Genomic DNA, 27,300 nt, shown 5'->3' on the forward strand with positions numbered 1-27,300 from the left:
GTGGGACAACATGAGATAGAGGATGTAAAGCTGCCGGTTGCTTCTCAAACTGTGCATCACAGACAATACAGAACCAACCGTGACTCTTTGGTGCCCATTCAAAACTTGATTCGTCAGTTGGAGAGTCAGAAGGTCATCAGCAAAACTCATTCACCTTTCAACAGTCCAATCTGGCCTGTGAGAAAGCAGAATGGAGAGTGGCGTCTGACAGTTGATTTCCGTGCCTTGAATGAAGTAACTCCACCCATGAGTGCAGCTGTGCCAGACATGATGGAACTCCAATATGAGCTGGAATCCAAGCAGGCCAAATGGTATGCTACCATAGACATTGCTAATGCTTTCTTCTCTATTCCCATAGCAGAGGAATGCAGGCCTCAGTTTGCTTTCACCTGGAGAGGCATTCAGTACACATTCAACCATTTGCCCCAGGGGTGGATTCACAGTTCAACCATCTGCCATGCAGTGATCCATGATGCTTTGGAGAAAGGTGGAGCTCCAGAACACATTCAGTTCATCGATGACATCATCGTCTGGGGTGAGACTGCTGAAGAAGTCTTCGAGAAAGGTAACAAAATCCTTGACATTCTCTTGCAAGCTGGTTTCGCTATCAAGCGAGACAAGGTGAAAGGACCTGCCAGAGAAATCCAGTTTCTGGGAGTGCGGTGGCAAGATGGTCGCCGTCACATCCCAATGGATGTGATAAACAGAGTCTCCACCATGGCAAATCCCATCAACAAGAAAGAAACTCTGCGTTTCTTAGGCATAGTGGGATTTTGGAGACTGCACATTCCTGGATACAGTCAGATTGTGAAACCTCTCTATGATGTGACTCGAAAGAGAAACAGTTTCCAATGGGGTCCTGAGCAACAAGCAGCCTTTGACCAGATCAAGCGAGAGGTAGTCCACGCGATGGGTCTGGGACCTGTCCGAACTGGTCCAGACATTAAGAACATTCTGTACACGGCTGCGAGTGACAATGGTCCAACCTGGTGCTTATGGCAAAGAGCTCCAGGGGAGACACGAGGACGTACTCTTGGTCTCTGGGGTCGTGGCTACAGAGGCTCAGAGGCAAACTACACTCCAACAGAGAAAGAGATTTTAGCTGCTTATGAAGGAGTGAAAGCTGCTTCTGAAGTGATTGGAACTGAGTCACAACTTCTTCTAGCTCCTAGATTGCCAGTTCTGAATTGGATGTTCAAAGGCAAAGGTTCTTCACCACGTCATGCAACAGATGCTACCTGGTCTAAGTGGATGGCTCTGATAACACAGAGAGCTCGAATGGGAAATCTCGAAAGGCCTGGTTTGGTGGAGGTGATCACAAACTGGCCAGAAGGCACAAGCTGTGCAAAACCTCCAGAGGAGAGAGTAACTCGTGCTGAGGAAGCTCCTCCTTACAGTGATCTGTCTGATGATGAAAAGAGATATGCTTTGTTCACAGACGGTTCCTGTCGTCTGGTTGGAAACAAGCAAAGGTAGAAATCTGCAGTGTGGAGTCCAACGCGCAGAGTTGCAGAAGCGAGAGATGGAGAAGGAGAATCCAGTCAATTTGCAGAGGTAAAAGCTGTCCAGCTAGCTCTTAACGTAGCTGAACGTGAGAGATGGCCAAAGCTTTATCTCTACACCGACTCGTGGATGGTAGCCAATGCCTTGTGGGGTTGGCTGAAAGACTGGAAGAAGAATGGCTGGCAGAGAAAAGGAAAGCCAATCTGGGCTGCAGATCTGTGGCAAGACATTGCTGCTCGCATTGAGAGAATCCCAGTGAAAGTGAGACACATCGATGCTCACATTCCTAAGAGCAAAGCTACTGAAGAACAACAACACAACCATCAGGCAGATCTAGCTGCAAGAGTTTCCCAGGTGGACACAAACTCTGATCCTGATCTTGACTGGAAACACCGAGGTGAGCTGTTCTTAGCTCGGTGGGCCCATGACTCATCAGGACATCAAGGCAGAGATGCAACCTACCGATGGGCTCGTGACAGATCCATTGACATTTCCATGGATGCTATCACACAAGTCATCCATGACTGTGACATTTGTGCTGCTATTAAGCAGGCAAAGCGGATCAAGCCCTTGTGGTACGGTGACCGATGGTCCAAGTACAAGTATGGTGAAGCCTGGCAGATTGACTACATCACTCTACCTCGTTCTCGATCTGGTAAGCAGTATGTGCTGACTATGGTAGAGGCAAGCACTGGATGGCTGGAAACTTATCCAGTTCCTCATGCAACTGCACGTAACACCATTCTTGGTCTGGAGAGACAAATCCTGTGGAGACACGGAACTCCAGAGGGGATTGAGTCAGACAACGGAACTCATTTCAAGAACAATCTTGTAAAAAACTGGGCCAAAGAGCACGGCATTGGGTGGATATTCCACATTCCCTACTATGCAGCTGCAGGGAAGATCGAACGCTACAACGGTTTGCTGAAAACCACTCTCAAAGCCATGGGGGGTGGATCTTTGAAAAACTGGGAGAAACATTTAGCACAAGCAACCTGGTTGGTGAATAGTAGAGGTTCAGTGAATCGAGCTGGACCTGCCCAATCAGATTTGTTGCGAAAGGAAGAAGGTGATAGAGTTCCTGTTATCAGAGAAAAGAATCTGTTAGGCAAAACGGTTTGGGTATTTTCTCCTTCAGGAGAGGCCAAACCTGTCCGAGGGGTGGTTTCTGCTGAAGGTCCTGGTCACACCTATTGGGTGATGCAAGAAAATGGTGAAATTCAGTGTATTCCACAAAGAAATCTAACTCTGGCTGAGAGAGGTTGAATTCAGAGTGTTGTGCAGATACAGCATCGCGCCCAAGAGGAGAGTTCATGAGATCTACGGTGCACGAACCCTGAGAGCCCTGAGTCACCTGAGAGTCCCTGTTCCTTTCTTTGCTCCATCTGCGAGGAAACAAGCTGTTTGCTGTTTTTCCTGTGATTTGACTCTTTTGAATCATCTACATCTGAGATAGCCGGAATGGACTATGGTCTTTATTCACCTATTATTGTAGATATTATTTTAGATTAGATAAATGATAGTAGCAGCCAATGGAATTGTGTAGAAGGGGTGGACTGTGATGGTTTGAAACTGTCTTTTTAATTTTTCCTTGCAAAGTTCAGAACAGAGAAAGTGAAAGAATGTAAATAAGTCACTATTGGGTGTAAGAAAGCAAAATACTGATTGTTCTAAACACTTCCATTGGATAGATAGAAATGTTTAAGAACTATTACCCAAAACAAAGTGGGCACTCTGCACATTCTGCGTTCGGCAGTGGGGGCAGTTGCTGGGCTGTCTGGCTGCTGTTTCTTCTTCTCTTCTGGCTGAAGATAACAGGTACTGACTTTGGCAGCTAAGTTAACAACTTTCTGCTTAACTAACTCTGCTTCTCTGTCCAGGGGGGCCTGGGGGGAAGCTCCTGGGAGAGAGAGAGGCCCCTTTGGGAGGGTCCCCTTGGGGGGAAGCAAAGGGAGATCGGTTGTGCTTTTCTGTTGATTGTATATATTTGTAAATGTTGTGAATTTTGTATATTTGTACATATTCATTGCATTTCATCGTAGATTTTAGACTGTGCTTGTAAATACAGCCTTCATTTGCTTCCAGACTGGGCTAGCCTGGTTACTTGTTGGTGGGGGGGGAATTTCAGCTCACACCGACACACCCTGCCACAGATCCTGCCTTCTACTAGACCAGGTTGTTCAAGGCCCCATCCAGCCTGCCTTTGAACACTTCCAAAGACATTCATCTTGAAGTAATAAAAGAAAACTACATTGCAGAGAAGAACATCAGGAAACATATTTTTTTCCATTTTCAGTTCTGCTGTGTGAATTTTCTAAGATTAGCAACTGTCAGAGCTTAATGTTCCAAAGACTACAGTGTCCCTTAGTTCCCAGTTGTGTCAGTTACATGTTTTCTTCCACTGAATACCACTAAAAAAAAAATAATTCAAAGGTGGTGGGGACCTTTAAACCAGAAGCTCAATTTTTGAGTACAAAGTGGTGACAAAAACTCTACTAACTCTCAGTCAACAATTTTGAAAGTACATATACAAAGTCATTGCCATAAGTCAATACATTCATGCTTTTCACTAACCGCCCAATGCATCATAGCTCAAAAAACTGAAAGACACAATTAGTTCCTTTTAGCAATAAACAAAAGAAAAAACTTCTTGACTGAAATGGTTATCAAAAACTGGAACAGACACATCAGGGAGGTGATTGGATCCCCATCCCTGGAGGTGTTTAAAAGACACAGAGATGTGGTGCTAAGGGACATGGTTTAGCACCACACTTGGCAGAGTTAGATGATGATTAAACCGAAATGTCTTTTCCAATTGAAATGATTCTACCCAGGGAAGAACAACCCTATGTATCAGTACAGGCTGGGGGCTGACCTGCTGGAGGGCAGCTCCGTGGAAAAGGACTTGGGACTAGATGAAATTCAGAGGTCCCTTCAAACCCCCAACATTCCATGAAATTCCAGCAAAAATATTTACCTTTTGCGCTTCAGAAAATGGCCAGCCAAGAAAACAAGAGGCAATTCTTGTTCCACAAATTTTCATTAGGCTGCTAGACTGAAAGCCACTTAACTGCTAAGTTTTCAGTTTATTCAAGGAAGGCAACTTCAGCTAGTCTCAAAATCAAGAGCTCAAGAAAAAGACGGTGAAGAATTCCGAAGATTATGTATGCTCTGATAGAATCATATATATAGAGATAGTTGTACTCTGATTCTTTGTCACTCTCTGAGGAGGTGACCCAACGCTGCTGTTCCTGCTAACCCCTCACAATAAAGTGCTGTTCAGAGTAACCCATCAGAGTTCGAGTCTTGTTTCAGGGTACAGCAGGAAGCTGCCTCTTTCATTTTTCTGCTTCAGAGGGAGATTTTTTAAATTGACATGGAAACACTGAGTTTGCAAATACAGAATGAAGAAACTTACATTTTTCTGTGATCACTGTCCTAATGTCTGAACTGGAAGTTTTGTTTTTCAAATTCTGAGCCAATGTAAAAACAGAATCAAGCTGAGGGTGCCGCTGGTCCAAATCTGCCTTTGTTATCTGTTGAGAATTAGTATATGATTTTTAAGTCCAAACAGCAGAATTTAGTGAACATCATCTGTATTACTTGTGGATAAAACAAAGCATGTGTTGCCATAAGTTGCCATAAGTTGTTGTTGTTATCATTATTGTAGCCCTTGGATTGTAACAGTATAGTAGCACTGCTTTACAAAGCAAAAATATTCTGAATTACAGCTATTGAAAATCTGTAGGTGAAGGTTAACCTGTACAAACTGCACAGTTATCCCAGTGTCATGGTTAAACCACAACACACAGTCATTGCACAATATTTCCCAGTACCTATTTTTCCACACATCACATTATTCTTCCCAATTCCAGATTGTATTAGACTGCTACAGAAACAGCTTAGCAGTTTTTTTAGTCTGCAGTTTTTACTCTACATTTACTCATGTTAATTGCTATAAAGTAAGATGAAACTTACTCGCAGCATACATCCCAAGATACTGCCCCTAGTCACAGCTCAGCACAGCATGAGCTATCAACCAAAACAAACATTTACATCATAAGCATTTGCATTACAACTTTTAATCGTTTTAGCATGTCTCTGGAAATCACTTTAGTCAAACTGCATTACAGCAAAACTTATCAGAACCCTCTAAAGAGTGGATCATAAAGGTCATGCTCCAAATAAATATGAAGCTTCTCCAAAGTCTCTAGCATAAGATATCTATACATTTCCAAAAGAAGGCTTCTCTGCATGCTTTGTTTGAAACAATCAAACAAACAAACAAAAATAGTAGTTCCTAGCTCACACAGGGACACAAACTGGTAAGGGAAAGAGAAGTGTCATAATGACAGAACTGAAATGTAGTCAGATGGGCAGGGGTTTGGGCAGTTTGTTTAAACACAATTCTTTACTGAATATATAAACTATTAAAGTGTAAGTCAACTTTCAGTCCACTAGCCTTCAAAGAAACACGTACTTTCATTTGTGCAATGGTCCGATTGATCTCTTCACTCTTTCCCACGGTGACAATGTTGGACTTGAGCATCTGGTCAATCAATACCAACCAGTCAGCTAGCTCAGTCGTAGTTTTATCAAGATCAGCAGGTGCAGAAAGTTCCAAAGCCTGCTGAACAGGAATTTCCAGTGCAGAAGATACTAGCACCACCTTTTGGACATCTGAAACAGAGTTTGGGCATTTTGTGCAAGTGGAAATTATAGGTGGTTTCTGTAATTTCCATCAATATAAAAATTACTACAAAACTACAAAGCAAAGTAAATTTGTATTTGAGGCATTTTAAACATGAGAATCTAAGTAATCAGAAATTCCCTTTGCTCTTTTTTTTTTATTTTAAGGCTCTTATTTCACTCTATGCCAAAAACTCACCCAAAGGATTTATCCTCAATACAAAACAAGAAACAAAGAAAATTTGCAATGGTAAAATGACATGAAATCTAATGGTGCAAAACTAAACACTGAAATGAAAGGGAATTGCTTCTTCTTAAGCATAAAAAACAATGCTTTCACTTAAGACAAACGTCTAAAACAGTCTTCCTCACTTTCGTATTGCGTGCCAAAAAAGTTTTGCCTGCTCTTGGCTCATAATTCACTTAAGCACAATTAAGCCAAGCTACTGCACTAGAATCTTCTTTGACTTGGCAATACACAATGATCTTAAGAGGGGACAGCTGCCTGCTAGTGCAGATCCCATCCTTTCTTTCTTTTTAACCTGACATTACAAAGTGAGGAATGAGCTGTTCAAAATTCCCTCCAGAAGCTGTGTTTGATTGTGCTCTGTTTCCAAGAAAACACTAAGTTAAATCAAGCTGGAGCATGAATATTACACACTTGCTTCAAGTTATGAAATACAGGAGCTTTATTTAAACACCCTGTATGAAAGGAAAACAAGTTGAATCAAGGTTCAGAAGTGGGTTTTCCTTCTTTAAAATTTGTTTACTGCTGCTGAATTGGAAAAAAAGAAATAAATCAAAACAGTTAATACACTGAAGTTCAAGCTACAAATTCTTTCAGGAAAAGGACATCTTTTCTACCTGGCTCTCTAAAAAAAAGAGACCTGGGCATCTTGTTTACACTACCTGCTGCTCTGCCTCAAACAACTGGAAAAGAGAGCTACTGTCAGTGTCTGATATAAGAACATGACATGTTCAGCCAGCATTCCCTACAAGACTCCTGAAGATGAATAGCTAGAAGATAAAGACCTATCTGTGTCTCTACTGAGATGCAGAATGACCTTCATTTATAGGATTGCAGAGAACCTGCATGTAGGAGAAATTTTACAAGTAATTAATTGTAAGGATCTTAATTACTAGAAGGCATAACCACAAGGCACAAATGCACAGGAAACCAGACTGTCACAAACACACCTAATACACTGGCTCCTGAGGAGGAAGTCTAAGCCTTACTAAAACAAGGAAGTTTTCAAGGACTCCCCCAGTCCTGAACTGAAGAGTGAGTTTTTCCCTAACCAATATTCCCTCCCAAAATAACGTGAGAGCAAATTCAAGCACAGCAATGGACATTACTTATTTCCACTTTTCTAAGTTTGTAGGGAGAGTTTTCCTTTTTGGATTATTTTTGACCACAAATGGGATTAAATTCAATGCAATTATGCACAACAGAAAGACTGATCACTCACCAGATGGCTTTGTCTGTGTAACAAGGTGAGACTGCCCAACAAATGCCTCCAGTTCTCTCACTCTGTCAGGTACTTCTCTGAACACCTATGGCCGAACAGAGAGGGAGAAATTAAAACAATAATATAGCCTGTATTAGCAGCAAAAAAGTAATCACTTATTAGAAGACAATATATTCTAACACTATGCTTTCTACAATGGCATGCCACATATATATTTCAACAAAATTTTTCAAGGTATCATTTAAAAACAATAAAAATACCAAGAGATACTCTGAAGTGTTAATGCAGTACATCCCAGTGTCTTACCTAAATCTTGGGGAAAAAAATTAACTGTTGCAGACAGGTTTTTTTTATATAGTTTTTACTGCCTAAGCATCAAAGCTATGACTCATCATTTGAGTACACTATGAAGTAAAGATGACACAAGGCATGACTTGTAGTCATCTGTGATAGCAAAGCAGAGAAATAGGGAATTTGAAAAGAAAAAGAAAAATTATGCTACCAGTAAACTCTATTGTAGTGAAGACAAACTTGCCTACCTTGCTTTTTAAAAGGCTGTGGTGGAAAGGTAATACACAAATGGCAGGGGAGCAATTCCCATTTTCATGGCTGAGTAGGTAAAAACATAATTGTTTTTCTTTCCCTGAACTACCAAAAGCTCAATAAATGCTTACTTCCCTGATCTGTAATATAATCCTAAATAATTCTCTTCATTTTTCATTTGGATCTTCAGGTTCTGCTTGTAAAAAATTTGGGTTTACTCCAACCATTCATATCTTTTCTTGTCGTATACTCAAAGAGACTGAACACTAGAGTTTTTAATTTGCAGGAGTTATACTCAAGAAGAATCTAACTTGATGAGATGCTCTCACTAAGCTTTACCACAGAATCGTGTGTCCCTCAACTGCTGAAAATATTCAGCTTTTATATACAGCAATGGTTTATCAACTTCAAATTACTACACTACTGTTTGCCTCAAGTGAAATATTTTTCATGTTTAAAAGAAAGCCAATACAGAAGAAAATCAATACAAAACCTAAGCTAAACTTACTCACTCTGATGGAAAAAGCATCCACCAGTGCTTTCATGCAGACATGGATTTGGATACATTTCCTGAACACACAGGAATGTCCAGGACATTTTATGTACATGTCACAGATATATGGAAGGGAAAACAACCAGTTCAAGTACACCACTATATTTTCAACTTCAGGTAACCAGTGCTGAAGAAACACACACCTTATTACACCTCATATTGAGGGACTGCAGGCAACTGGAAAGTTTATCTTTCTCCTGAAAATCAATATTTTTATCCAAAAGCACTTCAGGTTCAGCTCTGTTCAGCCATTCCAGTTTGTCTCTCTGTACCTCCATCTCTTCACTTAGGACCTAAAAGGTACAGAAAAGTTTTAGAGTGAAATACAATGCATACATGCTTCCACAAAGGGAAGGGGAAGGGGAAGCTTTCCTTTAACTGCAATGTTTAGAAATTTCCTTGAAAACATGTAATAGAAAAGCTTCTATTTTGTTTTCTATGCTCTATCCAGAAACCAATAAAACATTCAGATATCAATACTTCTTGCTAATGGGGAAAAACAAAACAAAACAAACAGAAAAACCAACAAAGAACCCAACAACAACAAGTAACAAAAATACCACCACAAAAAACACTGCCAATAAACAAGTTATCCATACAGCTTCACATCATGCACACTGATTCTCTTCTCCCAAGATGCTGGTTTGATCAGCTCTGAATGCGCCATGTGTTTACAAAAGACAACACACTGGCAATTAAAACTGCTGCCTGCGTTCTCTTATTATTAAAGAAATCCCAACAAAACAAACAAAAAACCACCTAAGGGTCCATTCCTAACATGCATTATACAAGTACATGGTAGTTCACTACGAGGTAATTTACTACTTCACTATTACTACTACCTGCTACTCTTAAGGAAATGTACTCTAAAAGGTATTTAAAAACTATATATAACCTTACAACTTCATTTTGATCAACCTCCCACAGCCTTCTTTCTCTTTAAACATGAAAGTGCAGGTCATATCCTGCAAAACAAACAAAAAAGCAGCTTATGCTTGGATTCCCACTGACTAAATAAGCTGTGCTATCATTTGATCATAGTCCACAAGCACTGTGGAGTAGGCATCACAAATTCTGCCTCTAGAGAACTACAATTAAAAAAATTATAGTATCAAGTACACATTGTATTTATTCACCCCTAGACTTATACTAATCTCTGTTACACATAGTAAAGTGACATAATAAAGTGGCAATACTTTAAACATGGAGTTTACTCTCAACATAGTATCAGGCTACAACAAGCACTATACAAAAGAGTACTTTTCCTAGATTTTCAGGAATCTGCCTTAAAATACTTTTTTTCCCCCCTAACATACAATATCTGCTTCCCCAATATCAGCCTTTAATAATAACTCATCTTTCTTATTCTTATCACCATACCCCTTTTCATTGTTCTTTGACTTGACAAAACAAGACGAACTCTAACTTTCTTTGTAGATGACGAGTTCTTCGCCCTCCTGAACAGCCTGGCAACCTTAATTAGTAACTGTTCTACTGCAAACTCACCTTTGCTTAATATAATGCCAAAATTGTGCATGTGTCCCTGCTTTCACAGGGCCAAAATGGTACTTAAAAATTCCCTACCAGTATTTCTATAACAAATTCTACTATTTTCCCCTCTAGTCCGGTTCTATGTTTCACTTTGGATGTCTATATTAAGGTAGATGACAATAACTAAATTTTCATGATAGTCAGATAGCAAATATTCTACTGACGTGAGCCAATTTGTTCAGGAAAACAAAACTGCCACTACTTTATATCGGTTCTATGCATTTGTTGGAAGCCTTTCCACCTGATTTGGTCTAACAGATTGTTTGGTTTTGCATTTGGGGGGTGTTGGTTTTTTTTTTTTAATTACTAATTTTTAAATAATGAGCAAGTAGCTTTGTTGGAGTGACTACTCCTTCCATTCTTTTAAGATTCCAGAAGCATTCTCTTTCACACATGCCACAAACCAAAGGTGTTTTGTTGTCAAAGCCAGACAAAATAAAGCAGGAAAAATGCACACATACTTAAGCATCCACTCACTTTAAATAACCCAAATCTATATAGTGTAAAAAGCAGGTTAAACAATGTCTTACACATGTTACAAAGCATTAGAGCTGCCCAGTAAATGGGACAATGGTGCTTACTTACCATTTTAAGCTTATTGGCCTTTTGCTAAAATTTTGACAATTATAGAACTGACTTGGGCACATCATCTCCAGTGGTATTCCACTTACTAAATGTTATCAGTGGTGGATATATTTCTCACTTTCTAAAACACAGCCACCATCTTCTGCTAGAAAACGCAACTCAACTTCATTACGAGATGCACCTTTCCTGTGTAAGTAATCTCATGAAATTGTCACAGGCAGCCATAATATTTATTTGGCTATTTACAAAGTAGAAATTACCCTCCCCAAAAGCCATGTCCTGATGTGTTTCACAAGATGTATGTGTGTACACATATACATGCTAAGCAATCTTGCCTGTAATTCTTGCAAGGTTTTCTCATGGTTGAATGTAAATCTTGCGCCCATAGAATTTTCTGCATTTTCCAACCAGCAACGCAGCTCATCAAGCTTCTTTTTGTACTCTATCAGCTGCTGATTCTCTCCTTTCAGCCTTAAAAAGGGAAACAAAAACCCACATGCAACCCTGCAGTGAACACAGCACACCATTACTTCAGATGCAAGAGACAAATGCTTTTCAGTACTTGGAGCATTTTAAAGGATTCATTTTGGCATTCAAAGGATTCTATCCTCATCATTAAAATAGAAGATACTTACAAATTAATACAACTACCTTAAAAATAGATAAATTCCAGTTAAAAGGTCACACAATACGTTTTAAAGTCTGCTGGAAACATTAAACATCAGAGAGAGTAATGACAAAATCTTCAGGCCTAACCATTTTAAGACATTACAAGGCAAGTGATTGTGAAAGTATTGGAAATCTCCCTAAACAGTCAAAGGAAAAAAAAAAAATCCCTAAATCTCTCAAAGCTTTAACAGAACTTTTGAAATGAAATAATTAAGAAAAAATTTACTATATTTCTAAATGTATCAGGAGATGTTAAAAACATAATTATGTACGTAGCCTCCAAAAATAACTATCCATTCCAGGGATTTATACTTATACATTTTTTGCAGTAAACAGAAGGGAAATTACATTCCCAGATACACTGAAAACTGGTGTATTTATCTCAGACAACCTTTCTCTTTCATTTTTGCAGTAAATTTAAGGCTATTTCAAAATAGATTGTCATTTTTCTCAGAAAATACCTAGTCAGACAGATTAAATCACTGCAAATATAGACCTAAAGATCTTATTCTATATCATTGTGGAAATTCAAGAACAACACAATTGCTTCAATTGGTGTACCAATGTACTGTGCTTAGTTTAGCTTCAGCCAGAGGAAATACCTGAGTATTCCTTAATTAAAAAGTCTAGCTAAGCAATGAAATTATTTTTTAAAACAAAGGAAAATTGCAATGAAAGAAGTTTTGTTGTTGTCATTCGGTAGGTTGTATTAAATACAGACTCAACTAAGCAGTAGTACATGTATGAGAGATTGGCTCTAGAAGACAGTTCAAAACACAGAGGTCTAAATGTCAGGAAAATTCAGATAAATGACAGCGTGTAATAGAGTGCACTATCTCTCCTAGAGTCTTCTAAATTAGATTCTCCTCACCGGATCTGGTCAGACATCCCAATTCCTGATTAACTTATTACCTCTGTTTTCTATCCATGACCTCCACAGTGATTGCTTTCCAGCGTCTGTTCAATCCTGCCAGCTTCTCCTGCAGGAAGTTCCCATCTGTAGCAGACAGTTTCTGTATGATCCCTTCCCCAGTTCTGTTCAATGCTGAAACACTAGTCTGATGACTGCTGATTCCCTCTTCAAGTTCCTGTCAGGAACGTAAAAGCAGCACAATTTTATTACTTAGCTAAAGTGACTTTGATCTGTGGCTCAAAATATGCAGGATGAATCCCAAGTGCATATTACTTTACTGAAATAGGCAGTTAAAGCCATCTTACATTTTGCTGATTATTAAGAGTCTGTTGTTGAATCTAGTTTAATTTTCTAATGAGCATCATAAAAAAAGGACAGAATAGGCTGCTGAATACTGGACAGGATCACAAGAATTCATTTAAGCAATCAGTGTTAGATTCCTTTCCTCTTAATGTACAGCACTTTCTAGTAGTGCTGACAGATGGTGTGAGTTTTTTAAGCAGTTCTTCTCATAATCTATGCCCCTGACTATTTCTGTAACGTAACAATATTTTAGCTAGGATAATTATGGCTGTGGTGCCATGGTCACCAGACATCACAGATCGAAGTCAGAAGACATCAGAATCAAACCTTTACATACACCTAACCGCTACAAAACCCTTACATAGGTAGTAAAAATTTCTCTGCAACTGGATCAGAATAAGATAAATTAAGAAAGAGAAGGGTAATGTCCTAGAAGAAAACTCCAAGTAGCAACAAGGATAAAATACATACTATGTGTTAGGTACAACATACATGTTTTTCACAACACATACCTAACTCTTAGATAACCACTATTCCCAGAAGAACTAGAAAAATAAAAAAAATCTGATTCTTAAAGATATGATTTCTTCTCCTTATTTAAAAGCAAGCAAAGAAGTTCAGCTAAATAGAAAATTCTGCTCTCCCATAGTGATGGGTTAGAAAGACATCTGGGAATAAATTTCCAGCACTTAAGTCTGAAAGAATCAAACTTAAAGACATCTCTAATTGAAAAATTTTCTTCTAGATTGTTTATACAAGGCAGGATCTTGCAAACTCACTAGTTAAAAAAAAAAGAAATTAAAAAAATTGCTAAGTTACAACTGATCATTGATGGGGTTCATTAATTTTAATTATGAGAAAAAAGTGATTTCTTAACTGATTAACATTTTTAAAGCTATAACAAAATATAAAACAATAAAAATTACACCAACATTTCAATTACCAAATTACCTCAAACCCGTCTATACTGAGTCATCATAAAACCCCATATTATAATTAGGAATTTAGCTCTTTTCCTAGGATCATTTTAAACTGCAATTAAAAAAAGATATTTTAAGAATCACCACTTTATAAAGTACAATTGCACAGCCTTATTTCAAATCTTTATGTCTATATATAGAGAGAGAATTTTAGGCAAAAATCTAGACTTTTTCCAGCTTGCTTGTTTTCTACACAAATCATACATACCTGCTGATGCAGCCCAGCTGTCTGCAGCTCCAGGCTGCCATCTGGACCACGGGCATCGGCGAGTAACACTTCAGCTTCCGTTATCCAGTGAGAAAGGTCATTGAGATCACAGTGGAACTGCCTCCACACCTCGATTGCCTTGTCAAAGCAACTGGTTGAAAACAATGCATGGAAAAATTATCTTAACTGTTTTGGGGGAAATGCTGGAATTTCTACTCCAGCAAGTAAAACCTTGCCTTGTGAAAAGGAGAGGCTAGTATACAGCCTGGTTAACCAAGTACCAGCAGTGAACACTTCCTGACATAGCAGCAGCTGGTAAAAGCCAACAGCACAATCTGTCATTAACTTCCAGATCAAGGAAGAAAGGTCAGTCCTAAGCAAACTTTTATTTCTATCACTTAAAAAAATAAAGATTGATTAGCTGTATCAAATTGGTCTGCAGAACCCTTTTTTCTTCATTATAAAACAGTTCAGATATCAGAGTGTGGAACACGAAATATGATTAATCGCTATGATTTTTTTTTTTAATTCATAAACTACAAGTTGCTGGTGCCTAGATTTAGTCAGTGAAAGTGATTCTGATTATACATACAATCTGATTATGACTGCATTATGAGTGGGCCTGCATAAGTAGGTCTTATACCATTTCATAACACAATAATTTACCAGCCTTTTCATTATTATTATCTTCGCAGCCCAAATTAACGTGTAGCTTACATTAAAGGGCAACATTTTCTAGCACAGAACAAGATAAATTATGAATCAGAGGGTTGTTCTTATCAAAAACAAAGAGTTCTGCTACATCACTAAACTAACAAAAACAGTCCATGAATGTTAAATAAGAAAACTGTGTCAAAAGGCTTAGGGGGGGGGGCGGCTTGCTTTCCATTTGTTGATTGCTAACTCCTGTGTCAGCATTAGGAAGCAAATGGGACAGACATCTCCAAGGACACAGGTCTTGAAACAAACATGAAATCTACATCAATGCCAACAGACTGGGCAATATCCAATTCCAAACTAATAGAAATAGCCTTCCTTAAAGACATAAGAGGCCAGATTTCCTGCTAATCACAGGATGCTCTAATCACAGAATCATAGAATGCATTGGGCTGGAAGGAACCACTCTAAAGTAATCAGGGATATCTCCAACCAGATCAAACAGTTCACCCATCAAATCCATATTTCTCTAACTTAGAAAGATGTCATATGGGGACTATGTCTCCAAGGCCTTGCAGAAGTCCAAATAAGTGACATCCATTGCCCTTCCCTTGTCCACTGATGTAGTCACTCCATTGTAGAAAAATCACTAGGTTGGTCAGGCAGGACTTGCCCTCTGTAAAGGTGGAGGAACAAAATCTAAACTTTCTGGTTTGGCCTAGTGTTGGGTCCATGGATAATCTTCAAAGAGGATCTACAAAACTTAAAAGGAATTAAGCTCTGGGAAATGTTAAATCTGGTACACCTAGTTTACAAAGGGCTTCGTTGGAGTTTTTTTTCCAGATGCTGCTGTGTTTTCATTTTTCTGTTGGAGTGCCAAAGTCACTCTAACATAGACTCTTGACCTTCTAGTCAGGATGACAAGAGAGTTATCCCAGGGTGTGTCCACACTTGTCAGACATTATCAAGCACAAAACAGAGTGGTCTGTCCTCTTTACCTAAAATGGTTTCAGACATACTTCATATATGCCTGTCTTCACAGAGCAGAGAATTGCCTGCATTGAGACACATGCTGGGTGTCTCAAATCGACTCCCTATCCTCCGTGTGCCTTATCAGAGCTTCTAGGAGAATCTGCTCCATGACCTTCCACAGAGGTGAGGCTGACAGGTCGGTAGTTCCTGTGCTCCTCCCTTTTTAAAAATGAGCATAATGTTTCCCTTCCTCCAGTCTTGTTACTGTTTGAAGGGAGAACTTTAGCCTAGTCCCTGACTGCAAAGACTGAAACCAAAATTATTACCATTGGATACGAAAGAAAAATAATTATAAGGTCTATATAATTCATTGGCTTGCTAATGGGGATACAGAGCAATGGCAGAAACAGTTCTCTCTTTTTTGTCTTCTGTCACTTCTGCTTGCAACTTCTCTCTCTCTCTCTCTCTCTTCCATGGCCTTGCTAGGGTATCTCTGTTTTGACTACTGTGTGAGGTAAGGGGAAGTAGGGAGGGAATGGGGGAGGAGGTGAACAGTTCCCCAAATCTGTCCAGGGGGGTATGAGGAGTTTTCTGTGTTGTTTATAAAATATATATATATATATATACATATACTGTACATATATTGTATATTTAGTACATACTCATTGCATTTCATATTTCTAGATTTTAGTTTGCTTGTAAATACAGCTTCATTTGCTTCCATCCCAAACTGAGCTGTTCTCACAACTTATTTTGGGGCTAGTTTCTCCAAATTAGTTGAGGGGTAGTTTCAACCCACCACACAGTCACCTGACTGCCAGGACTTTTCAAATACCATGGAGAGTGGCTTTGCAACTGCATCAGCCAATTTCACCAGGACTCTGGAATGCATCTCATCAAGTCCCATAGACTTACATATGTTCAGGTTCCTCGGGTGGTCGTGAACCTTGTCTTCACTTACAGTGGGAGGGACTTTATGTCCCTGGTCCTCATCTTGTGGTCCTTCAATTCAGGAGGTGTGAGGAGGCAGGTGAAGTACGAGGCAAAAAAAGGGGTTCTTGAGAACCTCAGCCTTCTCCTCATCTGTTGTTACTAGCTCCCCATTCCTGCTCTTCAAGGGGAGGGGCACATGCTATTTAACTTTCCTTTTCTGGTTGGCATACCTGCAGAAGCCCTTCTTGTTATTCTTCACAGCCCTTGCCGTGTTCAGCTTCAGCTGCTCCCTGGACTTCCTGACCTCATCCCTACATAACCAGGCAGCATCCTTACACTCCATCCATGATGCCTGTGTAGTTCCTTCTTGCCTTTTAGTTGGACCAGCAGGTCTGGACTCAGGCATGCTGGTCCCTTCCCTTCCTTGCCTAGTTTCTTTTACCTGGGGATCAAGAGCTCTTGCACACCATTGAAAGTCTCCTTAAAGATCTGCCAGCTCTGTTGTGCTCCCTTGTCCTTGAGGACCATCTCCCAGAGAGTCCTATTGACTTACTCCTTGAAGAGCTGGAAGTTTGCTTTCCTAAAATTCAGGGTCCTGACTATGCTCCTTGTTGACTTGTATCCCTTAGGGCTGTAAACTCCACCAGTATGTGATCACTGCACCCAGGCTGCTTCCAATCTTGACATCCCTGATGAGGTTGCCTGTACTGGTGACCATCCACTCACGTAAGGCTGTCTATTTCCTGTCTTAAGAAGTTACCATTGAGGCACTCCAAGAGTCTCCTGGATTGTCTACCACTTGCTGTATAACTTTTCCAGTTGATATCAGCGTGGTTGAAATCCCCCAGCAGGACAAGAACTTGTAAGCAAAATGCCTTCTGCAGATGGAATAAGAAGGCTTTGTCAGTAGGCTCCCCTTGATTGAGTGGCCTGTAGAAGACACCAACCATAAGGTTCCACTTGTTGCCTTGTCTCTCAGCTTCCTCTTGGCTATTCTTTAGGGACATCTCTTCACACATTATCCATTTCTTAGCATAGAGGGCAACATCTCCTTGCCTGTCCCTTCTGAAGAGTTTGAAGTCATCAATAGCCACATTCAGTCACAGGATTTGTCCCACTAAGTTTCAGTAATGCCACTATATCACAACCTTCCAGCAGCACAGCAGCTTTCAACTCCTGTTTGCTAACCATGCTGCATGCATTCATGTAGAGGCACTTCAGCTGGACTGTCAGCCATATCACCTTCTTAGAGAAGCACCCCTTAATTTCATTAAGGTGTTTCAATGATGTTTACTGCCTCAGGAGCCCCTGGCTCAATTCCACAAGACTTTTGAGTGTGCAGCAGTGTGCAGAGGAACTGTGACAGAGGAGAAGATCTCATCTGCATGCCTTATTTTTGTCTTAACTCCATCAGCAAAGACCCCAGGGTTGCTGCACATATACAGATGCAATCTGAAATTAGCAGCATAACATCAAAGATACCCTAAAGCAAACTTTAAAGAAATACACCATTGTATCTATTTTATTCACTAATTAAATTCATCAGTACCACAGTTCCTAGTGAGATTATTTTCCATCAAAAATATCTCTTGTTTTTATAGACACTCATATCTCTTGGCACATGCAGGGCCTTTTTGTTATTACTATGTAGGCCAATTCCAATAAAGAAGAAAACCCTAAAAGTCACTACATTTTTCTGATGACCTCTTGGTTCTACCATTTCAGTTTCCTGCACATATCTCAACTCAATGCACTAGACCAACCTTTAGACTGATCCCAAATCTGAAGCTCCTTGTATTTCTCTAATACATTTTAGTCTAACTGAATATATTGTTTCACAACAGTACCTCGTTCCACATTTAATATGAAGACATTCTAAGTACTTAAAATAGTTTAAAAGAGTATTTTGTTGCCTTTCCAACAATTAGAGTTTTTAGGGGAGTTTTGAACATGTGATTCTTTCAGAATTCAGCATTTAATAACTTGACAGAAGGACACCTTAAGAAACGAAGCTTCAAGTTGTGCTGTTTCTGTTGTGAGCCTATACTTTCATCAGTATTTTCAACAATGGAACAAAATTTCCATCTGGTTTTGAGCCAGATGCACATGCTGCTATTTCACTACAGACTGATGATGCTGAAGGACAGAAGTAGCAAGGTCCTGCCACTATAGTACTGAGAATTTGCTACCAATCGTCTCCTCTGAAGGAATCCTCTTGCTTCCAATTCACAGCTCATTCCCAAGTCAACACTTTAAGCACTGGGGGGAAGTCCACACCAGAAAGCACAACTAGCAAACCATCATTGTTACAAACAGTTCAACAAAGGGTTAAGCCCATACACACACAAAGCACACACACATATATTTTGACTTGAACTTGTGTAAAGTAATCAATCTAACCTCAACTGGATCTAGTGGAGCATTTAGGAGCTTTGATAAGTAGTGTAATTCAACTGGAGCTTGACTACATCAGAGCTTTTGTCAAGTTTTCAACTACTTAGCTGGCACTCTATCACAATCTTTTGCCACAGACTTCAGATGCTGGATCTCCTAATATTGACAAAATCTCCACCCACTCCAGAAACAGAAAAAAGTCAAAGATTATTAAAGAGAGAATATTCTAGCTTTCTTGCTTATACTTAGGGCAACACTAAGAAAGGCAACAACATACTTGGGTGAAAGCTTTCTTATTAACAGAAAGAGTATAAAAATACTAATGCCAAAATACAGCATTTTAATATTAAACAAATATTGTCTTAATTAATCAAAGTATATCTTTCTATCAAAGATGTAGCACTTAATATACTAATTAAGCTACATACCATGTATCTTAAATTGTTAGTCCAGCAAGCCCTTTCATATGAAGGCTGCACCCAATGTTATTCTCATTCAAATGCAGAGCTTTGCAAACTTTATTAAGTTCATGATTAATTTTTGTATTCAGTGAATACAATGAGAATGTAATTTGCATAAACACTGAATTTATTACTCCTTCAATACATTTATCTTTTTCAGTGGAAAGACAAAATTTCTGGTTAAGTCTGGCTACTTAATGAAATAAAATTTAAGTAGTAAATGAAACTGTACTCATACCTATAGAAGGATAATATTAGTAAAAGCTTTTCAATTACATTATGGCATAATGTAATGGTACATAAAGGCATAACCAAAACTTAGTGTATGTCATATCTATGAAGACAGCAAAATAGCTGCATGCATATAAATAGATGGACACCAGATTCAAAAGTAGTTGTTACCAAATACGGCAGGTGTCCACAGGCAGCCAGAAAGAGCACAGAAAGTGGTACCTAGCTGGCACCAGTATTTGTATTTGTTTCCAGATTAACACACAGTAACACACAGGGAAATAACAGTGCCTGCTGATTTGTTATATTGATTCTTTGCCGACTCAGTGGCCCAGAATTCCCATAAGTCAATACCACCAACCATTTTTTATATCCCTACACATAGAGGAGCTCGTGTAATACATAATCTTCCTAAAAACATCTCTACAAAATACATAGCAAATGTGTGTGATATCAGATTTTTGGTGCTTCAAATCAAGTGAACATGGCTAGACATTACTTTGTGCTCTACAGAGCTTTTGCATTAGCCATCACCTTATACCACTATTAAAATGCAAATACTGTAAAATCAAATTAACTAGAGTACAAGTCTTTTCATTTAAGTCTCATAAAATAATTTTCAGTCAGTAAGGTAGTTTTGCTTAGTGGCAATCTCAGTGTCTAACACTGCTTGCAGTGTGAGCACCTTCAGCTTAGTAGTAACTTGCTGAGCGTGTACTTTCACAGAATCACAGAATGTTAGGGGTTGGCAGGAACCTCGAAAGATCATCTAGTCCAACCCCCCCTGCCAGAGCAGTATCACCTATACCAGATCACACTGCAACACATCCAGGTGGGTTTTTAGTATCTCCAAAGAGGGAGATTCCACTACCCCCTGGGCAGCCTTTAACCAACTCAAAATGCCTTTCTGACACACTCTTCCATGTCTAAGTGGTACTGAGATTGGTTTTAAACATTTCAAGTTGATTCAGATATAAGGTATTATCAGTTTAGAGCATCTTGTGCAATGGATGAGGAGAAATCAAAGCTTAGTTTACTTTCTTTTTTCCTGCTTTTTTTGCATAAATGAAATTACAGCTATTTGATGTTTGTGGAAAGAAAATAAGAGACACATTTTTCTTAAGCACCTTTTTCACTATTCTCTTGTTCTCTCAACCACAGAATTTTGTAATATGACCATCTCTCATCTTCAATTACCTACAAAGATTATTGGCAACTATCAAATGTGCTATACTTTAAAGACCTCATGCTTTCAAACTTCTACTCTCATTCAAAAGCAGCTGTGAATTATTTGGTAAAAGATATCCTACTCAACATTTTTCTTACAGAACTTTGCTTTGCAATACCTTTACAAACTTTTATTATTTTGTAAACAAACTACTCCATTTTCTACTGTGGAAGCAATCAGCTTCATAAAAGGATGCAAACTATGATTTGCATGTTAACTGTTTTAACATTCAGTAATTCTGGTAATTATTGTGCAATACTAACATATTAAAGCTGATTACTCCCAAACTCTCATTATCATCACTAAGGTACCTTTGTAAAAACTTATCTTCAAGTACATAGAATGTTTACCACATGGTCACAGAAACCAAACATCTTTGACTTACCACTTACGATCGTTGTACATTCTATTAATTCTGTCCCATTCCGCATTCAGCTGGGTCAGTGCATCTCCTATTTGTATTGCCTCAGGTCCAGATGCTTCTAATATAACATCAGGCTGTTTCTCATGTATAACTGCAATTTGATCCCCAAGTTTATCCAAAATATCTTTTATGTTCTGCAAGCACAGTGATTACAAAAACCATCAAACACCAGAGGGAAATTAAAAAAAAAAAAAAAAAAGCAAAAATCAGAAAGTAATTTCTTCAAAAATTACAGAATGACAGGGGTTGGAAGAGACGTCCAGAGATTATCGAGTCCAACCCCCCTGCCAAAGCAGGATCACCTAGAGCACGTTGCACAGGAACACATCCAGACAAGTTTTGAATGTCTCCAGAGAAGGAGACTCCACAACCTTTCTGGGCAGCCTGCTCAAGTGCTCTGTCACCCTCACTGTAAAGAAGTTTCTCCTCCTGTTTCCAAAAATATCCAGTATCTAAAATAAGATCTTGACCATCAGCATCAGAATAAATCAGTTTTACAAACAAACTGAATAGTCCATGTGTCCTTTTCATTTTTTTCATGAATAGGATAAACCAACTTTATAATATGCAATCTGTTTTTGCGGTAAATGGGCATGACATCCTTCTCAAAACATCAGTATCTTCATTATTAAACCAATCTGCCTGTGTCATGAAGGCAATGTGTATATTCCTTCTCATGTAAGAAATGAACCAAAAAATGTCACTTTATTGTGTTTCATATAATCTTCCACAGGCACAGAAGTGCAAAAGCATAAGCTATAAAATTTTAGATTTAAATGACAAAGCTAAAGCAGTATTTCTCAGATATGATTGAAATATGATGTGAAAATATCTTTAAACTAGATGCTGTTGTAAGACAAGTATTCCATGTAGGGGAAATACTCTATGCTAGCAGTAGAATTTACTTACCTTTTTAAATTTAAAACAGTACCACTTCTAAAAATTCTATGCTTTGCTATTTGCTATTTCAGAATATACAAAAATTTCAAAATCAGATGAGATCTTTACACCAAAAAGGCATATTTTAAACCCACCTTAATAGAGAAATCCAACTACACTGCACCACACCATGTGGAATTTTGAAACACAACAGATTTTTTTGGTGGGAATCTCTGTACTGTATTCCTTTGCATGCTCAAAATTAACCTGGACTCATACTTAACTCACATTCAATAGTAAGACACAATATTTTCAAACATACTTTCTTCATCCCCTTTTGAAGAAGGGCAAATCCTTAAGTACTACTTCATTATTAATCACACAAGTGACTCCACTGGCTGACAATGAGAAATGGGAGATGAAAATTGAGTACATATTGATGCTTTGCTAATCAGAGCAGGTACTATCTTGTGCACTGATATATAGCTTCATACAGAAGTCAAGAGGCTCCCTTTCTCTGTATTCTTAAGTATTTTTTTTTTTTCGCATGACACAAACTAGCAGCAGTGTTAAGGACATCGAGCAGGAACATAGGAAATTGGCTTTATCTTTTCTCTACATATCATGTAGACTGTGATAAAAAACCACAACAATTTCTCTAACAAGAGAAGTTAAATTCTTCTCTATCAATCTCCCACCCAGCTTCCACACTCTTCCACTTTGTAGCCTGACTCTGCATAGGAAGAAAAATTATCTACAAAGCTCTTGTTTAATTTTCAATGCATATTGATTGAGCATATACTGAGTAAAAACACAACTACAGATATATAGCTGCTATTGTGGCCTTTTTTCTTCTGATATTCCCTTCCCTCCTTCTTCCCTCAGAATACAATTCTTAGACATTGAGTACCTTCAGTGCATCTTCCTGAGTTGAAAAATCTTCATAGATGCCAATATTTAGCTCAGGTGCATTCAGCAGCAGTTCAACATCAGCCATGGCCAGCAAGACTTTGTTGATTTCAACCAAGTATTCAGCCGAAAAAGGTAAGGTCCTAATTTCTGCAAAGTGGCTTTTTAACCTCTGCTGGACAGGTGTTGCCTAAAACCATGAAATTTCTTTTTACATTTCAAAGAACAAGCAATGAAGAAAACAAAACAAAACAAAACAAACCCACAAAATTACTTCAGCAAGGTATATTCAGAACAAAACACTTTTCTACATTAAAAGACAAAACAAAGGCCTTTCCAGCAAAATTACATAAAGCTGAAAGTCCTGCAGAAAACTACTTCTATATTTATTTTAAAAAGAGAAAATTGTAGATACCATGCATCATAATGACCCTATATCATTCCTTAGTAGAACTCTGGGTAGTGGGAAGGACACTGGTGAGGATTAAGGTAAGAGAAGCACCATTTCCAGAACTTACATTTCTTGATTGAGCTTGTATCTAGTTACAATTACAACCGTCTCCTTCCTTCATCAGGACTCCCAGAACTTAATCTACTGAAGCAGCTTTTACTTTTTTTTTCTTCCCTCTCCTCTCCACACTCTTTTCAATAAGCATCCCCACTCACATTTCCCAAACATTTTTAAAATTAGTACCCCTCCAGTACCACAATACACTTTTTGCGGCAAGAAGAGACACTTAACTCCTCAAGAGCTCAGCAGTTCTTGTCTGCTCTGGCTGTGAGACTACACTATCTAGCCAAATACCATGTTAGCAGATAAAAAAAAGCAAGTGCACCTTTCTCTTAGATCATAATGATTTAGATCCAGGACATAATTTAGGAAGCCAGTTGCGAGAAGCTAAACTTTGCTGTGCCTGGCAAAGGTAGCAGATGCAAGTGAAACAAAGACTCCAAGAGCCAACAGCAGCTTTTTGCTTTCAAAAAACGGTATCTTGTGCAACAGAGTTCTGTTACCATCTCTGAAAACAGCCCGGTTCCTTAAACTCAGCAACAAAAAAATAAATCTGCCACCAAATACTCAAGAATTCAAACAACATTTAAGCCACCATCCTGTATTCACTGAATTTGAGTCAAACTAGACAGAGGCACTCAACTATATAATTTACTGAGAGCTGAGAATAACTTTAAAGCCCTGAAGAATAAATCCATGTTTTAGTGATTTCAGCCAGTGAATTTTACTTTGTAGTTAATCTGGGCTTGGTTCACACATGTGAAAGCAAAACTGACAAACATTAAAATACTAAGCCCCACTAATAAGGCTGTTGGAAAACACCTCCACATATTTCTGAGCATTTCAAATATGTCAAATTAACTGGAACCTAGCATATGCAGCACGTGTAGTGCAATAGGGAAAAAAAGAGAACTGCAGCAGAAAGGGTATGTTCATGTATTTACCACTCAGGATTTCTTCTCATGCACTAAATGCTCCTAAGGGTTTTATTTAGTTTGTACTAGTTTTGGGCATTTTTGTTTGTTTTTTAAGTAGACAGTCGTCCCTCTATTGAAAATGGGGGGACAGTTGTATTTCCTCAAGACTTTTTCCATTAAACATGGTACATTTGGAGTCACTCATTGCACCTCAAAGAAATAGGACATGCAGGTACATAAGCATATATTAAGCCCTCTGGAAAAAAAAAAAAAAGTGTTCCTGAAAAGCATCGTAAAATACTCAGCATTGCATTTGATTCACTAACAATACAGTAAGCAAGCATCACAGTGAAACCTCAATTCCTCCATATGCTTTAGCTACAAATCCATCATTTTGGTCCCTGATGCTTCCCCAAACGTGTTGTCTTCAGACACTGTATATATTTTGTCAGCTTTGATCATTGAAGTTTGGAACAAAACCCCAAGGCTGAGACATTAATGTGATTTCCCGTGGAAAGAGAGACCCCAGCTCCTGAGAAATCAATGATTGTTCAACTCAAAGTAGGTTTCTTCCAGCAATGTGAAATAAACCAGGGTTTGAACAGCACAGCCACTTGCAACATGTTCACAAGGTGTTTTCACTAATTTTTTATTATCCCACAAGTCCCATCTTCACACAGGCTAAAGTCCAGAATCTAGACTTCACCCAAATGATTAGGTCACTGGAGTTTGTTATCTTTCTATTTCACACACATTGCTTTATTTCCCATTGGAAAGAACTGACAACTGTTGGCATGCAGCAAACTTGTTCTCCACGTGTTGCCAACACTGACATATACTGAAACTTTCTGCTTCTCCTGTGAAACCAGCCTGGGTCAGGTTATTGCTCTTCTGCAAAGCAGTGAATTACTTCTGGTGCCACTCCGGCAGAGCAAACCTTATTGCTCATCTCCAGGTGCCTCCTATCAACTGAGATGATGTTTCCTCTTTCATAAAGGTGAACATATGTAAATGTTACAAACACATTACTGGTTTACTACAGTCAAGTTTTAATTGTTCAGCTGTTCTCTATCTTATACTGCAGACCAGCAGCTTCTACAATGTAGCATAATGTACTACAAATAAAAACAAAAAATAGAAGAGCAGAAGTTTGTCTCACAAATCAAATACCTAAATGTTGCAGAAGCTGTTTTTTATCATTTTTTTTGGTTGTTTTGTGTTTGGGTTTGGTTGTTTTTAATTCAAACAAACAAACAAACCAACCCCCCACAACAAACAAAAAACCTGGCAATTAAACTCTCTTCTTACATAAAAATAAAAAGTTAATCAAGGATTACTTAGAAGAAAATCTGACTTGATGACTTAGTAGCAATTTTCTACTATCATTTCCGTGACAGAGCATCTTTAAATATTAGGAAAAATGTAGGATTGGGGGGAAAAGGAGAATAGTTAGTAATGTATATTTGATAAAAAGGCATCTCAATGAGAGCTGCTAAAAATTCTTTTAATTCATTGCTCTCCTCCTGTAATTAACATCTAGTCTGACTTGTAATTCGGAATTTGATTTCAGATTTCCTTTCCCTTTTTTTCACTTCACTGTGTTTGGAAACAAAACCCACTGAAGATTCAACTCAGGGAGATACTCTGACTTGCTTCAAAGCTGATTTTGGAAAAAGACCCTCAAGAAATTGACGTACTTTAAAAATTTGCCTTGTATGTTTAACTACACAAATATTTTAACCTGAAGTGTTTGCACAGTCAAATCTCAGATTACCATATATTATTTGACACCACTGCAAATAAATACCCTTTTGATTAGAGATGCTCACTTCGTAACTATTCCTTGCCCCGTCTCTCACACTCAAAATATTTCAGTCCATTTTCTAGAAAAAGGCTTTCCAAATCTAAAATCTCATGTCCATTTTATTTGTTCCTCTAAGTTAACTAATGAAGTCAGTAAGCAGTGTATTTGCTGGCAACATATCCAATGGTTCACATTTAAGTAACCAAGAACCTCCTCTATAAAATTACAAGAGGCAAATAAACATGTTTTCTTTATTACTGGAATAACACTTCAAGAGTCTTTAAGATAGTGCCTGTGTTTCAGTTTACAGGAAAAACTGCACTGGGCCCAGAACAGCAAATTCACTTACCATCTGCAAAATTATCATTTTCACTTCAAAACAGTTTTCTAAAACCTGCAAAAATCTCTCAGGAACTTTAGTCAACTAATTAACTCTGCAATTAGAGATTTAATATTTCCTTTCCCTCATTTTGAGCCAAGTCAGAATAGAGCAGTTTAAGTAAATACTAAAGCAAGGTTAGAAAAAAGGAACTCAAGGATATACAAACTTCTGATGCAGGCTCTTCTAGCAAACAGATGTGTGGCAAAGCAAGAGTTATTCAGAACTACCTGTTATGCAGAAAAATTACTAATATTTCAGACACTTTACTCATAATCCCTAGCAGCGTACATGAGAAGGAACAGCTATGATCCAGCTACTTAGAGATAGATACATACATACATACTTACATATATAGATATATATGACCTTCAAGCACCATAAAGAAGTGCTCTCCTCCACACATTTACAAAAACATACATAATACATAAAAAACTTTAATTGAAGTCTACTCTCAAGATTGATGTCTGAAACTTTTCTTTTGCTTCCCATTTGTTTATTTCAAGTATTAGTTTCTCCTCCTCTGCTCACTTCACCTTCCTTACATGAAGGTGAGGGTTTGTGTCAGTTGTGCACCAGTGGGTCCAGAACTCATTTACTCCTCCTCAGTCCTGAGCTGAGGTAAGCAGAGAGTA

At 38.5% G+C, this 27,300-nt stretch overlaps 1 protein-coding gene across 1 annotated transcript in view; it reads right to left on the reverse strand.

Moving 5' to 3' along the window:
- UTRN (utrophin) overlaps positions 1–27,300 on the reverse strand; it is a 354,493-nt gene that overhangs the window by 223,877 nt on the left and 103,316 nt on the right. Inside the window, exons 40-48 of the mRNA XM_054393282.1 lie at positions 23,056–23,244; positions 21,228–21,400; positions 13,967–14,117; positions 12,475–12,650; positions 11,229–11,364; positions 8,901–9,050; positions 7,662–7,746; positions 5,984–6,183; positions 4,922–5,039 (exon numbers count right to left, since the gene is read on the reverse strand). Of these exons, the coding sequence (XP_054249257.1) occupies positions 4,922–5,039; positions 5,984–6,183; positions 7,662–7,746; positions 8,901–9,050; positions 11,229–11,364; positions 12,475–12,650; positions 13,967–14,117; positions 21,228–21,400; positions 23,056–23,244 (1,378 nt within the window). The remainder of the gene's footprint in view (positions 1–4,921; positions 5,040–5,983; positions 6,184–7,661; positions 7,747–8,900; positions 9,051–11,228; positions 11,365–12,474; positions 12,651–13,966; positions 14,118–21,227; positions 21,401–23,055; positions 23,245–27,300) is intronic.

The sequence above is a fragment of the Indicator indicator genome, chromosome 2 (assembly GCF_027791375.1).
Source record: "Indicator indicator isolate 239-I01 chromosome 2, UM_Iind_1.1, whole genome shotgun sequence".
NCBI classification, from domain to species: Eukaryota; Metazoa; Chordata; class Aves; order Piciformes; family Indicatoridae; genus Indicator; species Indicator indicator.